Genomic DNA, 19,332 nt, shown 5'->3' with positions numbered 1-19,332 from the left:
TTGTCGTCTGCTCCTGCCAGAATCCTGCCCATTAGTTCCGCCTAGAATAAAGGCCATTTCTCATGCTACCTCCTCTAAGAAGCCTTCGCTGTTCTTCCCGTCTCACTATCATCTGTCCTTCCTTAGAGCCCCCATAAAGCTCAGGTTGTGTGTCACGCATGCAGGCATCATTTGTTTGCGTATTGCTAAGCTCTGTGAGGACCAGAAGAGTGTGTCTGTTCATTACACTCCTATGCTCCTTACGGCACAGCGCCTGGCACCCAACAGGTTTCTCGGTTGAAATCAGAATAGTCTTCTGCGGTCTTTAGGAAGGTTTGGGTGTGGCAGCTTCAAGGTGAGACGGGAGACCTGAATAGTCACTGAGATAAGAGACATCAAATTCTTGTTCTGGTGAGAGCTGACCATGTATGAAACTCTCCCATTATTGGGTGTAGTCCCTCTTGTAAATTCAATCACACAGCAAATGCAGATTATTTTTGTCTTTGAACCAGTCACCCGCAAGCCAGGAACTGCTTCAGAAATTACTGGGTGTTGAAGGTTGTCCCATTCAAGTTGCTCCCCTCATCGGGACTGAAATGTGCTGACTCACGGAGGGGACCCTGCTGCACCTCCACCAGCCCTTCCTTGAGCAGCTGTCACAGCCTGAGATCAGGAACCGAGCCCTGGTCTCAAACCAGATCACATACAACAGTCACTCGCATGGCCAAGCTGCTTCTGCTTCTCCCAGTCTCTCCACCGTCTTTGCAAATGGAGGCCAGTGATAATTCAGCAGGATTTTATTTCTGAACTTAGAAAAATGACTAGCGTGGCCATCTTTAAAAACAAAGTCTCTTCTTCTTCTCTAAGTAATCCATCAGAGTCATAAACTACCCCTTTCAGAAGTCCACACCCCCCAAATCCCCCTGCCTTGGGCAGGATATAAGTTAACTTCTTGTTCTACAGAATGCCTGGGAGGCAGCGTGTTCTGTGATCAGCGTGGCACTTGGGGGAAATTCTGCAACATGGAAGGGTGGTCTCAGAATCTGTGGTTGGGAGCCCCTCCCCAGATACCACCCTTATCTGCCTCAAGGGAAACTTACATGTTCTTAGATTTTCTCCAGTCAGCAGCTGCATGTTCTAGCAGCTCTCAACAGGATCAAGGAAGAGACCTGGATGAGAGCCCCCCCCCCCCCCCCCCCCCCCCCGTTGGCAAGGAAAGGGAAATTCTCTCCGTAGAGTTTAATGACCCCTATGGACACAAGAAAGCGGGGCACTGTGTGTTGTTCTTTCCTCGCGCTGTGAGTTAGTTTAAACTTAAAGAAATGTACACAAAAGTTTGCATCATCATTGCGTGATTCAGTCCTGGACCTCAGGATTTCCTGCTGGCCACATGCACTTTTTTTTTTTAATAACTCAAGTATGATCGAGCATAAAAGAGCACAAATCATAAATGGGGAGCTCAATGAATTTTCACAAAATGAATGTACCCATGTCACCAGTACCCAGATCAAAAATCATGGGGCTCAAAATTCCCCTCATTGCTCTTTCTAAGAGTAACCTATCCTGACCGGTACCACCATAGATTAGTTCTGCCTGTTTCTGAGCTTTATATCAATGGGATTAAACAGCACATACGCTTGTGTCTGGCTTCTTTTTTTATTTTTTTTATTTTTTTATTTTATTAAATTTATTGGGGTGACAATTGTTAGTAAAATTACATAGATTTCAGGTGTACAATTCTGTATTACATCATCTATAAATCCCATGTGTCTGGCTTCTTTTGCTCAACGTCCTGTCACGGAGCTTCATGTGTGTCATTCTGTGTCATTGTAGTTCCCCATGCTCATTTTTAATTCATTTGTTCTTTAAATGGGATGGTCCCCAAAATTGCGGCTCCGCCTCCATTAGAGTGCATACTCCACAGCAGACCAGTGCAGTTCTGAATGAGATTGTCATACATGTCCTCGTCCTGCTAGAAACGGCATTGTCATCTATAGGCATGTGACAGGAGCAAGGGAAAGCATGAGTGGAGACATTCTTGAGCCAACAGTATGGCTAGAATTCTACTGAGCAAAGAAAGGGCCATGCTTACACTTTGGCTTCCAATTTGTTCTTCTGAGTTTCTGAGTCCCCTGAAACTGTCTTTGGAGTGTGCTTTAGGATTCAAGAGGGAATTTCTGCTGAGGAAGTTTAACTGGAGGGGGTATAGAGGCTGAAGTATCAGAAAAACTTAAGGAAGAGCACCACACATTTTATTGAAAGGAATGGCTGTCCCATGGGTGGGTTTCTGGAACACCTTGTTAGGACAGTATTGTTGATGTGTTGATGGAGGAGAGGTTGGACTCTCCCTCTGAGAGAGAGAACGCCGTCAGTTACATGTGGCCCTTAGCACCTGGGGCACTGATGATGCTCGTTTCTTAGAGGTAAACTGCATGTTTTTCAGCTCTGGGAAAAGGCAGGGTGAGCAGCAGTTTTGAGAGAAGGTGGGGTGAGGACCAAGGAGGGTTGGCAGGGTAGGGGATGGTCTGCCTGCAGGCAGGGCAGCTGGAATGCTGCCCACTCAGGAGGCTGTGAGTCTGTATTCCCTACTTCTGAGCCACCTCATTCTAGTGGGAGCCAGTGGGATCCTGACCCCTTTCTGTCCTTCCTCTGTTCCTCGTTTGGAAACATGAGCACTTGCCTTGTGCCCAGCTTGGTGCTGGCACAGGACCACAGTGAGGAATGAGACAGAGTCCCTGCTCTGTCACAGGAAGCCCTGACAACAGGAAATGCTGGTGACTTCTAAGACTTGTGAGCCAGCGAGACAAGGCCCCTGTGTGAAGCGGCTTATGCCTGCGGGACAGGCCAGCAGCTGCCCAGGGCTCAGTGTGGGTCCCAGGTAGCTGGCTGTGATGGAGAAGCCTCAGCAGGAGAGTAAGGCGCATCCTGATAGGTTGGTGCGAGAGTCATTGCAAACACCGCAGTGACTTCTGCACCAACCTAATAAACCCCAATGTGAACACATGAGCGACTGCTTTTCCCGTGTTCATCATACAGGAGACAATTTGTAAAGTGCTTTACAGTCATTATCTATCTTACTGTGCTGGTCCCAACAAGCCTTTGGGATCAGAACACTTGTCCCCATTTTACAGATGAGGAAACAGACGTTCAGAGAGGTTAAGCATCTGAGCTTTGTTCAGGGAGTTCTGACCATGGAAACTGTGTTCCTAGTCTATTGCCTGAACGGAAGTCGAGCCATCGGGAACAAGACGTCAGGGCTAGAAGGTCTGCCTAAGGCGCCAGAGCAGAGGAGCATATCCGACCTGGTCAGAATCCCGGGAGCTCAAGGAGAAGGAAGCAGGAAGGAGCTTCAAGGACGAGGGGAACAGTGGAGGTTACTCACTCATCAGAATGTCTTGTGAGAACTGGAGGCAGGTGAAAAAATAGGAAGTGTTACAGTGTGAATTGTCAGCTAAGCCAGGCTTCCAAGCTGGGAAATAACAAAGGTGCTTTGGTTCCAGCCCGGAGAAGGGATCCATGCAGAGATACTGAGATTCTCTCGGTGCAAACGAGCACCCTGGGTAAGGTTAACCCACTGACTAGGGAGGTGATGAGTGCCACGACTCCTGGGTGTTCTGCAAGGCCACTTATTTTCAGAGAGGAGAAAAACAGTGTCTACAAACCGGGGCACTAAACATGAAGACAGGGCCAAGATACCCCAGTCTTCTTGAGTCTTGACTGACAAGGAAGGGGTCTTCCCCTTTGAACAGCCTGCTCTTCAGGCAGATTGGGAGGGAAGGAGGGAGCAGATCAGTCGAAGAGTTTTTCTCATTAAGTGGCCAGAGGCAAAGATGCCACAGCATTAAGCTTCCTGATGAAAGGGGAGCCAGACTGACAGTGACGGGCGGGGGGAGGGGAGGGAGAGACAAAGCAGGGGTGCACCTCCGTGCCATACTGCCCCCTGCATCGCTTCTATTAGTTCCACCGCTCCCTTGTTAGCAGCTCCTGATGAGTCAGCACCCACTATGTGCCAGGCTCTGAAAACCACTGTACCTCTATCTATTATCTCATGGGATTCTCATAACAACCATCTGGGCCAGGTGCTGCTACCACGCCCATTTTACAGATGAGAAAACCGAGGTTCCGAGAGTCTGGTTACCTTGCCCAGGGTCTCATGGTTTTTACCGTGTGGCCCCGTCTTGGAAAAACGAATGGGGAAAGAATGCCTAGTGATGGTGGGAGCACTGAATCTGAAAACAAAGCCAGCTCAGTTCTGGACCAGAGATGGTGGGCAGGACAACAGAGCTGAGACCAGGGACAGAGGGGACACAGGAGCTGGGGAGGAGCAGCTCCTGGAGGAGCCCAACAGAAGAGGACTGATCAGAGCAGAGCAGGTACCCAGGGCTCAGGCAAACCCCAGCTCCAAGTCAGCAGGGAGGAAGAGGAAGGTGGGTGCCGTGAGCCGCTCCTCACTCTGCAGCTGAGTATCCTCTAGTCTGACATAGAAGTAAGGTAAGAATTTCAAACTAGTATAAGACTCTGTCATTGGGTGATGCATTGTCTTCTCCCCTTTTCCCTTCCCTATTTATTTTCCCATAGCCCCGCTCCCCATATAACATACTATGCATTTTGTTAGTTTCTGCCTCTTTCCCTAAGAGCATGTGTGGTCCTAAAGGGCGTGAAGTTTGTTTTCCTGTCCACTGCTATGTCGCCAGCACCTAGAGCAATGCTTGGCACGTAATTGGCACTCGTTAAATGACAAAATATGCAACCGTAATATCATGACGAGGTCTCTCCGGCATTGCCCAGCTGATCTGCTTTGAGCATGGTGGTCTCACCTCTCCCGTGGGGACTCCCTCTGTCACTGAGTTGTGCAGCATGAACAAGCAAGAGGAGCTGCCCTGGGACTCTGGGAGTCCCCCGCGGAGCGCCTCATTCACGCTCAGCAATAGTCACAAAAGCAAAGGTCACGGTGCTGGTTCACAAATGTTTACATTGCCCAAAACTCATTACACCTCATGACATGAAGTTGATCAAAAGAAAAAGAAACAAAGATGGACTCTCCTCCCTCCTCCACAATGCCTGGAACCATCCCACAGCTCTCTGGGGACTGTTCCCAAAGGGCTCCTCTCCATTCTGATTCTGTCGTAAGGAGGGAAGGACTAAGGGACTAGCAGGAAAAGAGATTAAAGAGGCACCCTCTCCCCTCATCCTCATATTCAAAACCTTTTAGTGAGGCTTTCAAACAATCAGATGCCATGACTTTATTTTTAACCAGCTCCTGACTCAAGAGAGTACTGAAGTCACGTCTAAGACCAATGGAACTACTTGCTCTAGGGAAATTTACTTAAGGGAAAAAGGTTCTGTCTCCCCAGGCATCTTTTTAAAAGTCTTAGTCATCAAAGTCATCCTGCAAAGCCCTCTGACTTCTGAGTGAAGGCGAGCAATGTTTCTGGTCTAATGTTTGACGGACAGGTTGTTGCCTTTACATTAAACACACGTGACGGTGTGAATGCACGCTCCATTGAAATCCAAGGCATGCCTGGTCGGTTCATGCCGGGTTTATAACACTTAGAGCACTGTCACCTTTTTAAACCAGGCTAGATCTTTGCAGATGTCTTCACTTTACTGACTTTAGTTAAACATCTGCCTATGAGAAAATGTGGGTTACAACAGTCCACTTTAAGACCTATCTTTCGAGAATGCCATTGATTCTGAGACACACTCTGGATTTGTTGACCATGTTTGGGGCAAAAAACACAACCAGACTAATTTATTCATTGATTGTAAAATGTCTTCTGGTTCCAAGAATGTTTAAATGTGACAAGAACACATCCTTTATTAAAAGAGGAAATTCAGTAATACTAGGCCCCATTTTCAGATGAGTAAGAAGTAAAAAAGATTAAGTCATTCACCCAAAGCAACCCCAAGGATCCCTCCATTCTCTTAACCAATACAACACTGCCTACCACAGTATGTATGAGTGTCAGTATGAAACTTTGCGGCTCATGGCTTTGATGAAAATAGAGAGGAAAATGCACTGGGCCAAAAAAGTGGCCCTGGATGTATTTGTGTACCCTCTCCTGAAGTGTAGCCAGCATTTTTGACCAGGTTGGTATGTCCTCTGCAGGAACTGGGGTTAGAGACAATCCAGGCTTATGTCCTGAAAAACTCATTTTTCAAATGAGAATTCCTTACAAACGTGAAAGGGCTTTCTCTTCTCACCTATCATCCTTACGGGTCAAGGAAAGCTTCAAGAGAGGGGCTGGTCAGGTCCAAGAGACCGTTTACACAGATGGGGAGACTCGGTCGTAAGGCATGATGCAAGTAAAAGCAGAAGAGAAATGGGGGTTCATTCTCTCAGTTCCGTCATTTATTCATTCTTTGTTTCACTCAGCAAATACTTACTGCTGCCCATTCAGTAGCAGGTTCTCTGCAGAGCGCAGAGAAAATGGATTAAACAGCCCTTGCCTTCAAGGAATATAGACTTAGAAGCAAAAACAGGTAATCACTCCTTATCTATTAATTCAACAAATATTTACTGAGTACCAAGCACTGGGGAAATAGCAGGAAAGAAGTCAGACAAGGTCTCATTTGGAGTTTACAGGCTCGTGGTGGAGAACACAGATATTAAACTCATAATTGTACAGGTAATTAATTACCATTGCAGTTAACTACAAAGCAGAAGTAGAGTGCCAGCAAAGTCATTTGCCAGGGGCAGTGTTGGAGAATCAGCGGGACACCAGGAGAGAGCAAGCCGGGAAGAAAATGACAGCGGGCAAGGACTCCAGAGGCAGCTCTAGGGCCCAGTGGGTGTCGGCAGGACTCGGGTCAGAGGGAAGCCGGTGCAAAGAGCACCCTGGACAAGTTGAACCCACTGACTAGATTGGCAATGAGTGAGCTGGGCAGGTGAGACGGGGAGCGGCTAGAGGAAGCCATCTCTCCGGAAGTGAGAAAAGGCCTCATGGAAATGGGTCGGGCTCTTGGAGCCATCTTTTTTCTCTTGCTTTCTTGCTGACCAAGCGTAATTATTGAGTACGCCATGCTGGAAGCATTAGTATATTATCTTATTTACCCACCAAGGTGGGAGCCATCACCCTCTACACGGACGAGGAGGCCAAAGCTTGGTGATTGTCTTGCCCCAGATCAGATCAAGCCCTTGTGTGGCTGAGAGGGCACTGGGACTGATATCTGCCGAACCTCTTAGCCACAGCACTTTACTGCTCAGTCCCGACTGTGGGAAGGCAGAGGTGGCTAGCTGGGAGGAACCCTGACCCATGGCGATGTTCTAGAAATCAGTGGGCATCTTGGGACTGTTTGGAGAGACGGACTCCCCCTGCTGGTCCAGAATACTCAGGTGGTGAGGCAGGTGGTAGGGACACACCAGGTAGATCCCGGTGAGGGGAGCATGAGTGAGGAAACCCCACATAATTCACAGAATGGTTTTGTTGAAGGGATACTCATGACTTACATGTGTCCTGTAAAGACTCCGACAGGTGCCAACACAGACAATAAGTTTTGCCAAAGCGGGCCAGAGCCGTATAGCATAGCTTGGCTCTGGCAGCAAGGGCTTCCTATGGCGAAGGAGACGCTGGGATCCGATAACCTGGCTATCTCGACGCTCCAAGAGCTCAGGAATCTGGGATAGATGAAAAGTGGAGATTCGGGCCACAACTGTCCTAGAAAGGGGAGAAGAGGAAAGAAAGGGAAAGGAATTCACTTTACAAGCACTTCACACACTATCTAATATGTGACATGGAGGGGAGGCTGGGAGATGTGTTTCTACCATGTACCTTAAAAGAAGAGAACGCAGAACACAGACATTGGCAAAAACCAGCAATCACTGTCGCAAATGCTGGCCTCCATTATGGACGGCAAAACCCCTTGACTGGATTGAAGGTTAACCCCAGCACGAGGAAATGTGAATTTGATCGTTTCATAAACGCTGCTGGAGAAACTGGATAACTGTGGAATAAATTAAAATGAGGCCCATATGTCACCCTCTGGACTCTTCTTGATTTCAGATAGGCTAAACCATTTAAAATGCCACAAAGATTATGGGAAAACAGTAACACATGCACCCCAGTTGTGGAGAAGTGACAATTTTCTAACTAAAATACATTGGTAGGGATTATGACACAATCAGCTAAACAACAAGAGCAGGGGACTGGAAAATATATGAGTTTAATGGCCAAAGTAGATGGGGGCATAATAGAAATTTAAGAGGGAAATACCCAATGGACAGATGACCAATAACACTTGGCACAAAGGTTAAATACTTAGAAACATTTTAGTCTATATAGTCCATAATGACATACAAACACTGCATTACAGCCAGGAAGACCCTCGTACCAACAGATTTAGCAAAACTCAATTAAAATGATGAGGTCCACTGCTGGTCTGTAGAGACAAAGTAACTCACTCATGTGGGTGTGTGAATCGGCCCGCTGGTCCTGAGGAAACCTGGTCTGACAAGATGATGCATTCCTGTGACCTTGGGTTCACTGAACTTGCTCTTGGGGAAAGATCTCAAGGAAACAACTCAAGAGGAATAGTAATTAGAGTGAGACTGCCCAGGAGTCTGCAGTGAAAAACTGGTTACCTAAAATTCTGTGTTCGGAATATTCTATTACCATAAGAAGTTCTTGCCTGGAGTCAGAGAGACGGGGAGCTCCTCCCAAGTCCAGCACTTAGCTGTGTAGACTTTAGATACAAGGTGTGATCAAACAATATGGTGAATGTTTAAAAGAAAAGTATTACAGCAAAAGGTATACTACTATTAGTCCCCCTCAAAGTACTCCCCCTTGCTTTGAACACACTTATCTCATTGCTCTTGCCACTTTGTGAAGCAGTTCTGGAAGTTCTCTTTCATGAGTATCCTTCCTTGTGTTGTCATGGCCCTGATTCAATTCAAAGCGTTTACCTTTCATGGTCATTTTGACTTTGGGGAAGAGCTGGAAGTTACACGGTGCCAGATCCGGTGAATAAGGTAGATGAAGACACACTGTAATTTTTTTTTAAACTTTTATTTATTTTAAGTGTGTTTTTCCAGGACCCATCAGCTCCAAGCCAAGCAGTTTTTTCAATCTAGTTGTGGAGGGTGCAGTTCACAGTGGCCCACGTGGGGATCGAACCGGCAACTTGTTAAGAGCACTGCACTCTAACCAACTGACCTAACCGGCCGTCCCTCACCCTAATGTTTTTATGTGACAGAAACTGCCATACCAGCATATCAGAAGCAATAGGTGACATGGAGTGTTGTCATGATGGAGGATGAAACCGTCTGCCCATTTTATGTTAATGCATTGTTTGTGATACATGATTTATGGCACACTTTAAAACCGTAAAACTGTGTCAACCGTAGCCCACACCCAGCTGACTGCACTGAACAAACTGAAACGTCACACACTGTTCCTAAGTTTCGATGTGCTGCTTCCCGTATTGAAGATCCCTGCCTTCCCGTTGGATGGCACTTGGCAGCAGCATTCACCGTATTTTTTGATAACACCTCGTATGTGACTTACCCTCTGAGTTCCAGTTCCATCGTGGATAAAATGGAGATAATAACAGATGGCCACCTCCTGGAGTTGTGTATTAAAGGAGTCATGTCTATGAAGTATCTACAAAGTGCCCTGCACAGTGTTTACCAAATGGTAGCTGTTATTGGAAGACGACTACTGGATGGATCCTGGAGAAAGTTCCTACTTGCAAAGATGAGGTGGCATCCTGAAGTCTCAGCTTTATATCTTAAACAGGAGCTGCTGGTGTCCTTGACTCCTAGTTTATTTTTATTACAAAGTCAGAAAAAGGAAAATAGACCTCTGCCAATTACTGAGGAGTCCACCAAAATGCAAAGGGGAGCTCTTTAAAGGGTGTTAAATTCGCCAAAAGCGGAGAGTTAAAGTGCTGGGCAAGGTTCCCACTCCCATCCCAGGGTCAAGATTGGGGTGTCTCTAAGAATCTGGCAATGCACATTTTTTGAGACCTGTTCTGTGACAGGGGTTTTATAACCTCAAGTTCGGAATTTTTATCTCCGTTTTGAGGGAGAGAAAATCTGCCCAAGGTCTTACATTAAGTAACCCTGTATGGCAGGTCCCCAGGTACATGTTCCTAACCACTACACCTTACGGCCTTCAGCTGCCAAGCCAGGCGCAGCTCGGGTGAAAGGCAGGTGCCTGACCGGCTATGGGAGCGAGGGACTCAGAAGAGGAGGGCTGAGCGCAGGCCCGGGTGACCCAGGGTGAAGTGTCTTGGCCTCTCACCCATTGCGCTCCAGGAGCCCCGGGGTGCGCCCCGCTGCGGAGCCCTCCTCCCGCCAGCAGGGGGCGCCGAAGAGACCGCGGGCGGGAGGCTTGGAGAGCGAAGCCGTTGTCACTCCCTCCCGGAGTCGGCACCAAGGCTGCCGCTCTCCCAGTCGTCCGCGGCGAGGCCCCGGGACGCGCCTGAGGCGGGACCCGGGACCCGGAGCCCCGGCAAGACGCCCACTCCGCAGCGCCACGCTCCCGGTCCGTGCCTGCCCGGAAGCGCTGGCGCCGAGGGGGCGGGACTGGGAAGCGCTTCCGGGGGCGGGGGGTGAGGGCTGGGGCGGCAGCCGGAGCGGCGGGGACGGGCCTGGCGCCGGCGGCGGCGGCGGCGGCGGCGGAGGGAGCGCCGCGGGCAGGCGATGTGAGCGCGGCGCTCGCGGCAGGTGAGGCGCGCTGGCCAGGGGCGGCGAGCGGCGGGCGAGGCGCGGGCGGAGCCGTCGAGGCCGGAGACAGCCCCCGGCCGCTGTCCGGCTGCCTCTGGGCGCGGTGGGGCGGCAGCCTCCGCGCCTGGTCAGTCCGACGGGCCGGCCGGCTGCGCGGGCTGGAGCTGAGGCCGGGCGGGGTCGGGAGGCCCAGGGCACCTGCTCGGTGCAGGCGTGCGCCCCCGAGGGGCCAACCGTGCTCGGCCCGGAGTCCGGGTGCCGCTGGCAGGGCAGAGTGTCGCGCTCGGCCAGCTGCCCCGAGCGCTCCAGCCTCTGTCTCGGGCGTCTGGGGATCCCCTGCTTCCGGGCCCTTCGCCCCTGGGCGCCCTCCCCCTTTGTATGGGAGGCCGGATGGTTGAAACCCCTGGATAACAGGGCCGACCGGCGGGGTTGGCCCTGCTGGTGGCTGCAACCGAGACCCTGCCCCACGCCACCGCCTTTTTTTCAGGTAAACAGGCGGCGGCGCGTCGTGCTTGGCCCTAGACGTCTCCATGGTCACTCGTCCTCAGTAGGTCCTGCCATTCCGCAGGGCTGGGCTGGCGGGGTAACAGTGTCCTTCTAGGCTAGACGGCTGTGCTTTCAGGACGGCACTAGTCTGGGAGTGTCAGTCTTGAGGCTTTCAGCACGCCGCTTCCACGCTGGGCCTCAGTTTCCCCATCTGATAAGTGAGGAGTTTAGAATCTCTCTCTAAAGACCCTTGCTTACTCTACCATTCTGTGTATGTCTGAAGTTGGAAGGGCTGTCCCTGGTTCAAGCTATTGGGCAGTTTCACTGAAGACTTTTTGCAAATATGGACTTTTTGGTCACTTAATACACTTGGTTTCAGACAGGCTTTAAAATGATTCCAAGAAGCGTTTCTAAAGGTTACGTTAATCATAGTCCATCTCTTGCTTTTGTTCCTAATAGTAGTCAATCACATCCCACTGAGTTTTTGCGTGCAAATTTTTGTTGTTGTTTATATTTGCCCATTTTCTCTTTGTTCCCTAGTCCAGGCCCTCTTTGCTTCACATCTGGATTATTGCAACAGCTTCTTAGCTGGTCTCTGACTTTAGAAGTTCTCCCTACACCTCCCCCATCCTTCCTTTATGCTAATGCCAAACTTAATATAGGAAGTCAAAAAAAGAGTGGAGTGTTTGCTTGCTTATTAAATGTCAAGATGCTGTTCCATGTAGTAGAAGACACACGGCCCCCCGAGCAGCTTTACACCAGTTGCTGAGATTACCTGTGAAAAGGTAATTGATTAGGCAAGGCTGTGTGCTGTAGAATTAAGAGGAAGGAGAGATGGAGGTCGTTATAGGACAAGTGGTCAGGGGAGGCTTCGTGAGGGGGTGAGGGTTGAGCTGGCTGTTGAAGGATGAGTCGGATTCAGATAGGAAAAGAGCAGTCATGCCCAGTGATCTTACGGAGTTTGTGAGTAGACCAGTCTCCATGTAGAGAAGGGTTCATAGAAGGAAGGGAATAGGAGGAAAGATGGGTTGGGCTAGTTCCTGAAAGAACTCGAATACTAGGCCAAAGTTGAAACTATTCTAAAGGCAGTGGTGAGGGCAGGAGACTGGGGGTGGCTCATGATCATTTGCAGGAGGAAAGGGAGAGCTTAGAGGCCAGATCAGCCAAGAGGCCATGGCATTTATACCACTCTGCAAAGCTGAGTCGTGGCCTCTCGCCTGCCACGGTATGTCCAGCCATTGCCCACCCTGTCGTTCCAAGGCTCTCCTTGGTTCGGCCCCTCCTCACCTGCCTGAGCCTTTTTCCCTGCCTCTCCATCTCCCAGTCTCTTCCCTTCGGAAGCTAGTTTATGACTGCCCCTAGGGCTTTGCTTCTGTTATTTCCCCTTCTTAAGTGCTGGCCTTTTTCTCCTCAGTGTAAATTCTCCATTTCACTTCCTTCAAGACCCTGCTGAAGATATACTTCCTCCAGAGGGTGTTCCCTGACTGCCCTACCCACATGCCTTTGCGGCACTCGGAATCTAAAGCACAGGATTTAACATTGGTTCCTTGGTTATTGAACTGTTCTTGTCCCAACTGGAGTGGGAGTTTTGGGGGGGCTTAATACAGCTCTCTGAGCCCTTGTAGTATCTAATACTATACCTGGACTTTTATAATAGGCTTTCAAATACTTCTTGATTTTTGTTAATCAATTTTTAACAATTTTTTTAAAAATTTGCCCCCCCTTAAAAGAGATTCTGTTATTACCAGTTTTCTCTGTCATATATCATTTATGTCTAATACTGCCATTCAAAGTGGATATTTTCAGTTTTCATTCTTTAGGGTGCCAATAACGTAAAATGAGTCCTTGAAACATTAAAATGTTTACTCTTGATTATGGGAAAAGAAAAAAATTCAAGTAATTCTGCGGTTGGAGGCTGTGGGAGAAGAAAGCCCATCAGCTTTGGAATCCGACAGGCCTGGGTTTGAATTCCATCAAGCCTACTTACTAGCTGTGTGAACTTGGGCAATTTATATGCCTCTGAGCCTGTTTTCTCATCTGTAGTGTGGGGATAAAACCCACTTCATAGGGTCGCTGTGAATTTTAAAGTGAAAAAAGTATATGAAGGAGGTAGCAAAATTTGCAGCACCTAGTAACTGCTTAATACATTTTTATCATCGTCATCATCATTATTATTGATATTAGGTGTAAATATATTAAGGTGGAGAAATGATAGGCTGCGGAACCTCAGTGTATCTACTGAGTTGTGGGTTTCTGCATGTCTCTCGATCCCGCTTCTACCTTCCAGCTGAAGCTCTTATCAGAAATGCCAGTATGGTGGATCTAGAATGCCATCATTATGTCTTATTCCCATTAATTTTCATGTTACTTTAGTTTAAATTCTGCTTAGTATTTTTCAAACTTATTAATTGTGTCCATTTAATGTTTTGTAGCTGACAAACTGCTGACTTTAGCTTTAGTGAAGGTCATCAACTGAATGCAGTTGAATTTCTAATGGTTATTTTCTGGTTAATGATGGCCTGGAAAAACCTCATGGAAGAAAGCAATTCAAGGTGAGCTTTTCTAATCCTTTTGTCATAAGAGGTGGAACTTAATGTATTTTCCAGGTCCAGTGTCCCCTGAAGTGCCAGCAGTAAACAATAAAAGCAGCCCTCCTTGACATTTTTGAGTTCTTTGTCTGAAGAAAACTTGTTCTTTCATCAGAAGCACATCTTTCTAATTCGTGATTCGAATTCAAAGCATCTATTCGCCCATTTCATAGGTAGAAGTAAAAAGAACGGACATTATGCAGAGAAACAGTCACAAACTACTCAAAGTACCAGCAGCTAGATTGTCTCCCCTTAATCATCACTGTGTTGGTATAATGATGCATCCTTAAATGAGACTTCTCTTTCCAAGTTCATCAGTAAGAGTCTGGCACCAATAAAAATCCTGCATCTCACCCATGTGCCTGGATTAAAATCTTATTCTTACAGGAGATAAGAATTCCGGCTCTGGAGACAGACAAATCTAGGTTCAAATCCCGACTCAGCCTGTCTTAGAGACCTTGGGAAAGGTTCTTAGCCTCTCTGAGTTTGTTTCGTCATCTGTAGAATGGGGACAGGTGCGATATCTATCTCATCATGCTGTGGGGAACATTCAGTGAGCAGGTAAAGCGCTTACTTAGCATACAGTACACAGTAGCGGTTCAGTAACTTGGTTTTTGACATTGCCAGTAAAGCTGAAGAGGCCGTTCCTATCCTGCTAGGAAAGCTCAGAAGAAGCTTTTAATGTTTGCAGTGACTGAAAGACAAACCCTGCTGTCAAACCAAACCACACTCTCAGGATGAGTGTGTCTGAGCAGACTTGGAGAATGTTAATGCCTTGATAGGAAATCTCACAGTTTGGATAAAAATGTTCTTTCAGGCTCACATGAATTAATGCAGTAAGAACTCTAGACTTGTTTTCTTTTAAATTAGGATGAGTGCTTCATGAATATCCATCACGGAATGCCATTTTATTTATTTTTTTCTTGCCTGGGGTTTCAGCAGCACCAGAATGTTTCTTGCAGCCCTGGCGTTGTTCGGCGGCCGCTTCCTAAAGGATTAAATTGTAATTGGTGACAGCTCAATTTTCATTTTGATCTAGACCCAGGCAGAAATACCTACAAAAGTTATTTTTATATCGTTGTTACTGTCATCCCTGGTGCTTCCATCTGTGGTCTTTTTAATGACTTTGTCTGAGAATGAAAGTTGGGGATCTTCAGGTCTGGGGTGCCTGGGAGGGAATGCCTCGTTGGAGTTGTGTCTCCGGTATCAGCAGGTGACTGAAGCCAGCAGGTGCATGCCTGGCTCTGGGTCCTGAGCATCTTGGTTGAGAATAATGGTACCTCCCAGTGCCTTAGACAGCTTCCAGATTTGTAACCTCACTTTCCTTTTTTGGAAGAGTCACTGTTTGGAAACGAAGCGGAGCCAGTAAGAGTGTTGATGGGCTAGAGGGGACTGGACCACCTTGTTAGGTGTTGGGCAGAGATGGTCCCACGCGGTTGGGTCTTCAGCAGGAAGTGTGGAAAGCTGAGGGTGCAGCTATGGTGGCATTCATGGATTTTGAGCCACCAGCTTGCTTGAGGTTGTCAGCTGACCGACGCTGAGCCTCTCTCTGCCAGACACACTTCTGGGCTCTGGGCGCACCGTTCCTGGCCTCAGAGCGCTGACCCCCGAGAGTGAGAGCTCAGCAGCACGGGACGCTCAGAACGCAGCCCATCTCTAACCGCGTAGGTTGTGCACTTTTGTTCTGCTTGTCATTACGGGGAACCGGCCCCAGGGCTTTACCCGAGACAGGGGATTTCAAGGCCCATGGGGGTGTTTTGCCCAGATGATATTTAAGTGTCCTTTATTATCTTTAGGTTCGCTTCAAAAATGGGTCAGCAGTATGAGAAGATGTCACTGGTTTTGGTTTTCATTTTACAGTTTCCGTACAGCTTAAAAGACCGCATGATGTGTTCTTTTACTAGTTGTACTAGTCATTGAAACGATGTGTTAAGGAGAGGGTTAAGTGTGGATGTTGCCTTTTTCAGGAGGTACCATGTTACAACACTACTTTTATAGGAGCAAACACCTTTTCTGTAATCAGCTCTCTTTTTTCTGTCTTCTCTGCTGAGCTAACCTCTTCTTACCACATCCATCCTCAGTTGGAACAGCGTTTGGTTACTCCCAAGGGGTAGCTCCAGGTCTGATGTTTCTCGGTAGCTGCAGCCCCATACTTCCCACCGCTTGTTGGACAGCTCTGCCCAGGTGCTCGATGGGTACCCAGAACTCATTTTGTCTGAGGCTGAACAACTTGCGTCCCAGAATGGATAGCGTCCCTCAGTCTCCAAGCCCTGTTCAGGCCTTCTCTGGACCCATGTTCAAATTGGCTGCTGCCAGATTCGGTTTGAGTTTTCTAATCTAGCATTCAAGGTCCTCCACATTCCGACTGTGGTACCCCTCTTTCCCACATCACCCCTTGTACCTGGGCCCTGGCCACCACCGCAGACGCCATACATTTTCACTCTGCTTTCTCTGCTCTTGCCATTCCTTCCATCTGGAGTGTTCTTTCTGTTCCATTTGAAATGCAAAATCCTGTTCAGATATTACTTCCACCATGAAGTTTTTCTTTGTTCTATTTTGATTTTTTAAAATCCCTTTGGTCAAAAGTAATCAGCCTTATCATTGCTCCTCATAGTTCTTTTCTGCCTCCATAATTGCTTGATGGCTGTAATTATCCATTTACAGCCTATCTTTCTCTGGATTCTTTGGTTTAAAAAAATTATGTATTTTTAAATAAAATCCTTAGAAAAAAACGTTTAGCAAGAATAACACAGCTATGTGATTAAAAAAATTCAAAAACACAACCTAAAGTCTGTTTCTCTTCCCTCTCTCCAGTCCTTAATCCCTGTTCCCAGACGTCACCAACATTACTAGTTTCATGCGATTCCTTCCAGAATGGCTACAGCAGCATATACTTATTCTTTTAAGAAAAGTACATGAAGGGAATCACATATATACATATGTGTTGTTTGTATCTTGCTGGTTTGGGCCAAATATTAGACCTCTTTCCTTGTCAAAGCATACAGATCTGTATTATTTTTAATGGATGCATAATGTTTCATTGCTGACGGGGGTTTTTTGGGACTGTCTCCTCTTGTGGATTTTGAGATTGTTTCTCTCTCTCTCTCTTTCTCTCTCTCTCTCTCTCTCTCTCTCTCTCTCTCTCTCTCTCTCTCTCTTTCTCTCGCAAGTAAAAGTGCTCAGTGGACGTCCTTGTTACGTATATCCTAACGAACTTTTGCAAGTACTGTGTGTTTGTAGGCTCAATTCCTAGCAGTTAGTTGTGGATCAAATGGTAAATGCCTTTTACATTTTGATCAAATTTACCAGATTATCTCTCAGGATTACACTTGCCAGCCCTTTTAAACAGTACGCAAGTCTGGGTTACAAATGGTGTCTCATTTTCTCTTTGTAATTTGCATGTCTTTAGTCATGAACAAAGCTAAACATCTTTTTATACGTGTTTTTTTTGGTCATTTGTCTTTTCTTTGAACTGTACGTATCCTTTGCCCCTTCTTCTGGAATATTTTCTGTGTCACCTCAATCTGTTTGAGTAATGATATAAATTAAGGAATTTGGAAAGTAGCCTTTTGTCAAATGTGCACGTACTTTTCCTCACTATGTCGTATATCTTTTGGCTTTTAAAGGGGGGATTATTTTTTTGGCGTAAACTTCTATGTTGTCAAATGTGTTTGTCTTTGCCTTTGGCTTCTGGGATTTATGTGATGCTTGGAAAGGCCTTTATATCATTATTATAAAAAAATTCATTCATGCTTTCTTTTAGTTATTTTTTGGTGATAATCAAGTCTTTTCTAAATACTGTCCTAAGAATAAAATGGCACTAAGTGAAAAATAATAGGACCCTCCTTATATTCCCTGGTGCTTTCTCAGAAATTGCTAAACATGCAGCACCTTCGAAAACTCGGAGAGCTGTATTTCCAATAATCGGGTGTTTTATGTTACATGAACCTGTAGTGTTATACATAAGGGCAGTTGTTGCCTTTTTGCCTCTTTTGCTCAAAATTTAGTGGGAGGGGGAGGGTGAAAGGAAGAGCAGAGTATTGATTAACTGGTGTCTGTTCACCGCTTAGGATCAGCGTGTCTATAAGGTTATGGTCAGCTGGTTTCCCTGTCTTTGCGAAGTGGCTTTCTTATTCTAAAGCTCCTTCAGGTAAAATGCATTTATTCTTAGCGAGCTTTGAAACTTTAGCTTTGCAACTTGGATTACGGGCATCATTCCCCGTTTGTTGCATTTCAGAACAGTCTCTTCAGGGTGTGGTGATCTGTTCTGTAGCTTTTTTTAGGGAGGGATCTTACAAAGATTTCCAGCAGCTTTACTTGTTAAGCCTTGTTGTCATATGGTCTTGCATCAGACCTTAGTTTCCTTTTCAGAACATGCATGCATGTTTCTGTCTAGGCCCCCCTCCTTCACTTTTTACTTCAGGTCTGTGGGAGGCTGGCTGGTACGGTGATTTGCAGGACAGCTCCGCACTGGGGAAACGGCCTCCCGAGGCTCAGTCTGCCTTCACTCCGTGGCGTGTCCATTTTCTTCCCGAACCTGTTCGCCCTCTACTCCTCATGGTTCTGTGTTGGCCCTGGCCTGAGCGGCGTCGCTGCTGGCTGCGGTGCTTGGACCGTCCCCGAGAGCCGCTCACAGTCTGCTCTCGCTTTGTGAACAATCTCAGGGCTGCTTTGAATTCCGTTGAACTTGGGCTGAACCTGTGTCTTCTTGGCAGCATCTGCTGCCTGTGACTTTCACCTTCAGACATTAAAAGAACCAGTTCCTTGAGCCCTAGATCAGTGGTTTCTAATTAGTTGAGGCTTTAGCATATAAAGCTAGCTGTTTACTTAAAGCAGGTAAAATCAGCCAAGCCTGGGGCTCTGCGGGGGTGGGGTGGGGGGTGGATAAAAGCTGTGAATATGGAAGACAGATACTTCAGCTGACGGGCCAGCTGCCTGGGACTTTTTTTCTGAGCCCTTACCTCTACTGGTGATTTTGATCTAGAAAAGAGGGAGATTTTGATCTAGAAAGAGGGTGCTGTAGTAAATTCCTAGAGCTGAAGTTGCTTGGTATGTATTCCTAAAATGCACTCACAGGAAGCAGCAGGAGCCTGGGCAGCAATGGGATTTGTCACCTGTCCTTGTCCAGTTTCCTGGCTGCCACCCTCAGGCAGGAATGTAACCTGCCTTTTCCTCAGCCCTTCCTGCCTCCCTCTGCTGGTCCTCCCTTCCCCCTGGGCCAGATTAAACCAGGATGAGGGCTTATTGCTTAGAAGGTCTAGATGGGCAGCCTTTGGATCAGTCCTGGGAAAGGTAGCCTCTGAGAGCCTCAGTTTCCTCATTGCTAACGTAGTGCCTTCTGGGGGAAGGCTGAGAGGATTTAGGCAGCGAGGTGCAGAAGGCCTTGAGCCGTCCCCAGCCTGGTTCAGGCAGGCAGTGAATGTTGCTTGTTGATGATGGTGATGGACTTTCCCAAGTGGGGTCCTGTGGGAGGTGCCACTGATCCCCTCTTACAGTTGCTGAGGCCAGTGTGGAAGTGGCCCACCTGGAAGTGGACACAGGTTTGGACTGCCTGCCTCAGAGTGGGCCTTCCCAGAACCCACTGTTGAGACCAGTGGTGGCAGAGTCTCATCA

General features: G+C 47.4%; 2 protein-coding genes and 1 long non-coding RNA gene across 6 annotated transcripts in view; 2 read left to right on the top strand and 1 right to left on the bottom strand.

Annotated features, from left to right (window-relative positions):
- Positions 1-19,332, top strand: part of ZBTB34 (zinc finger and BTB domain containing 34) — a 35,758-nt gene that overhangs the window by 6,312 nt on the left and 10,114 nt on the right. Inside the window, exons 1-2 of one of the 3 annotated variants that reach the window (XM_074331051.2) lie at positions 10,577-10,645; positions 13,564-13,683. The exons of 1 other annotated variant lie outside the window; for it this stretch is intronic. In XM_074331051.2, coding sequence (XP_074187152.1) covers positions 13,625-13,683 — 59 coding nt within the window. In that variant the 5' untranslated portion in view covers positions 10,577-10,645; positions 13,564-13,624. Of the gene's footprint in view, positions 1-10,540; positions 10,646-13,563; positions 13,684-19,332 lie in introns of those variants that run through there. One more of the 3 variants, XM_074331052.2, reaches the window with a different exon arrangement.
- LOC141571189 (uncharacterized) lies at positions 1,654-10,358 on the bottom strand. The gene is made up of 3 exons (XR_012495947.2): positions 10,221-10,358; positions 7,430-7,637; positions 1,654-1,970 (listed from the first exon to the last, which is right to left on the bottom strand). It is a non-coding gene; the product is annotated as an uncharacterized LOC141571189 (long non-coding RNA).
- RALGPS1 (Ral GEF with PH domain and SH3 binding motif 1) overlaps positions 10,553-19,332 on the top strand; it is a 289,205-nt gene continuing 280,425 nt past the window's right edge. The window contains exon 1 of one of the 2 annotated variants that reach the window (XM_074331041.2): positions 10,553-10,645. The gene's annotated coding sequence lies outside the window, so the exon portion shown is untranslated. The remainder of the gene's footprint in view (positions 10,646-19,332) is intronic. The other variant, XM_088793588.1, reaches the window with a different exon arrangement.

The sequence above is a fragment of the Rhinolophus sinicus genome, chromosome 16, assembly GCF_057876585.1.
Source record: "Rhinolophus sinicus isolate RSI-liver-muscle chromosome 16, RSI-T2T, whole genome shotgun sequence".
NCBI lineage: Eukaryota > Metazoa > Chordata > Mammalia > Chiroptera > Rhinolophidae > Rhinolophus > Rhinolophus sinicus.
Note: the sequence above shows the minus strand (reverse complement) of the source record. Positions and strands in the feature narration are given on the sequence as shown.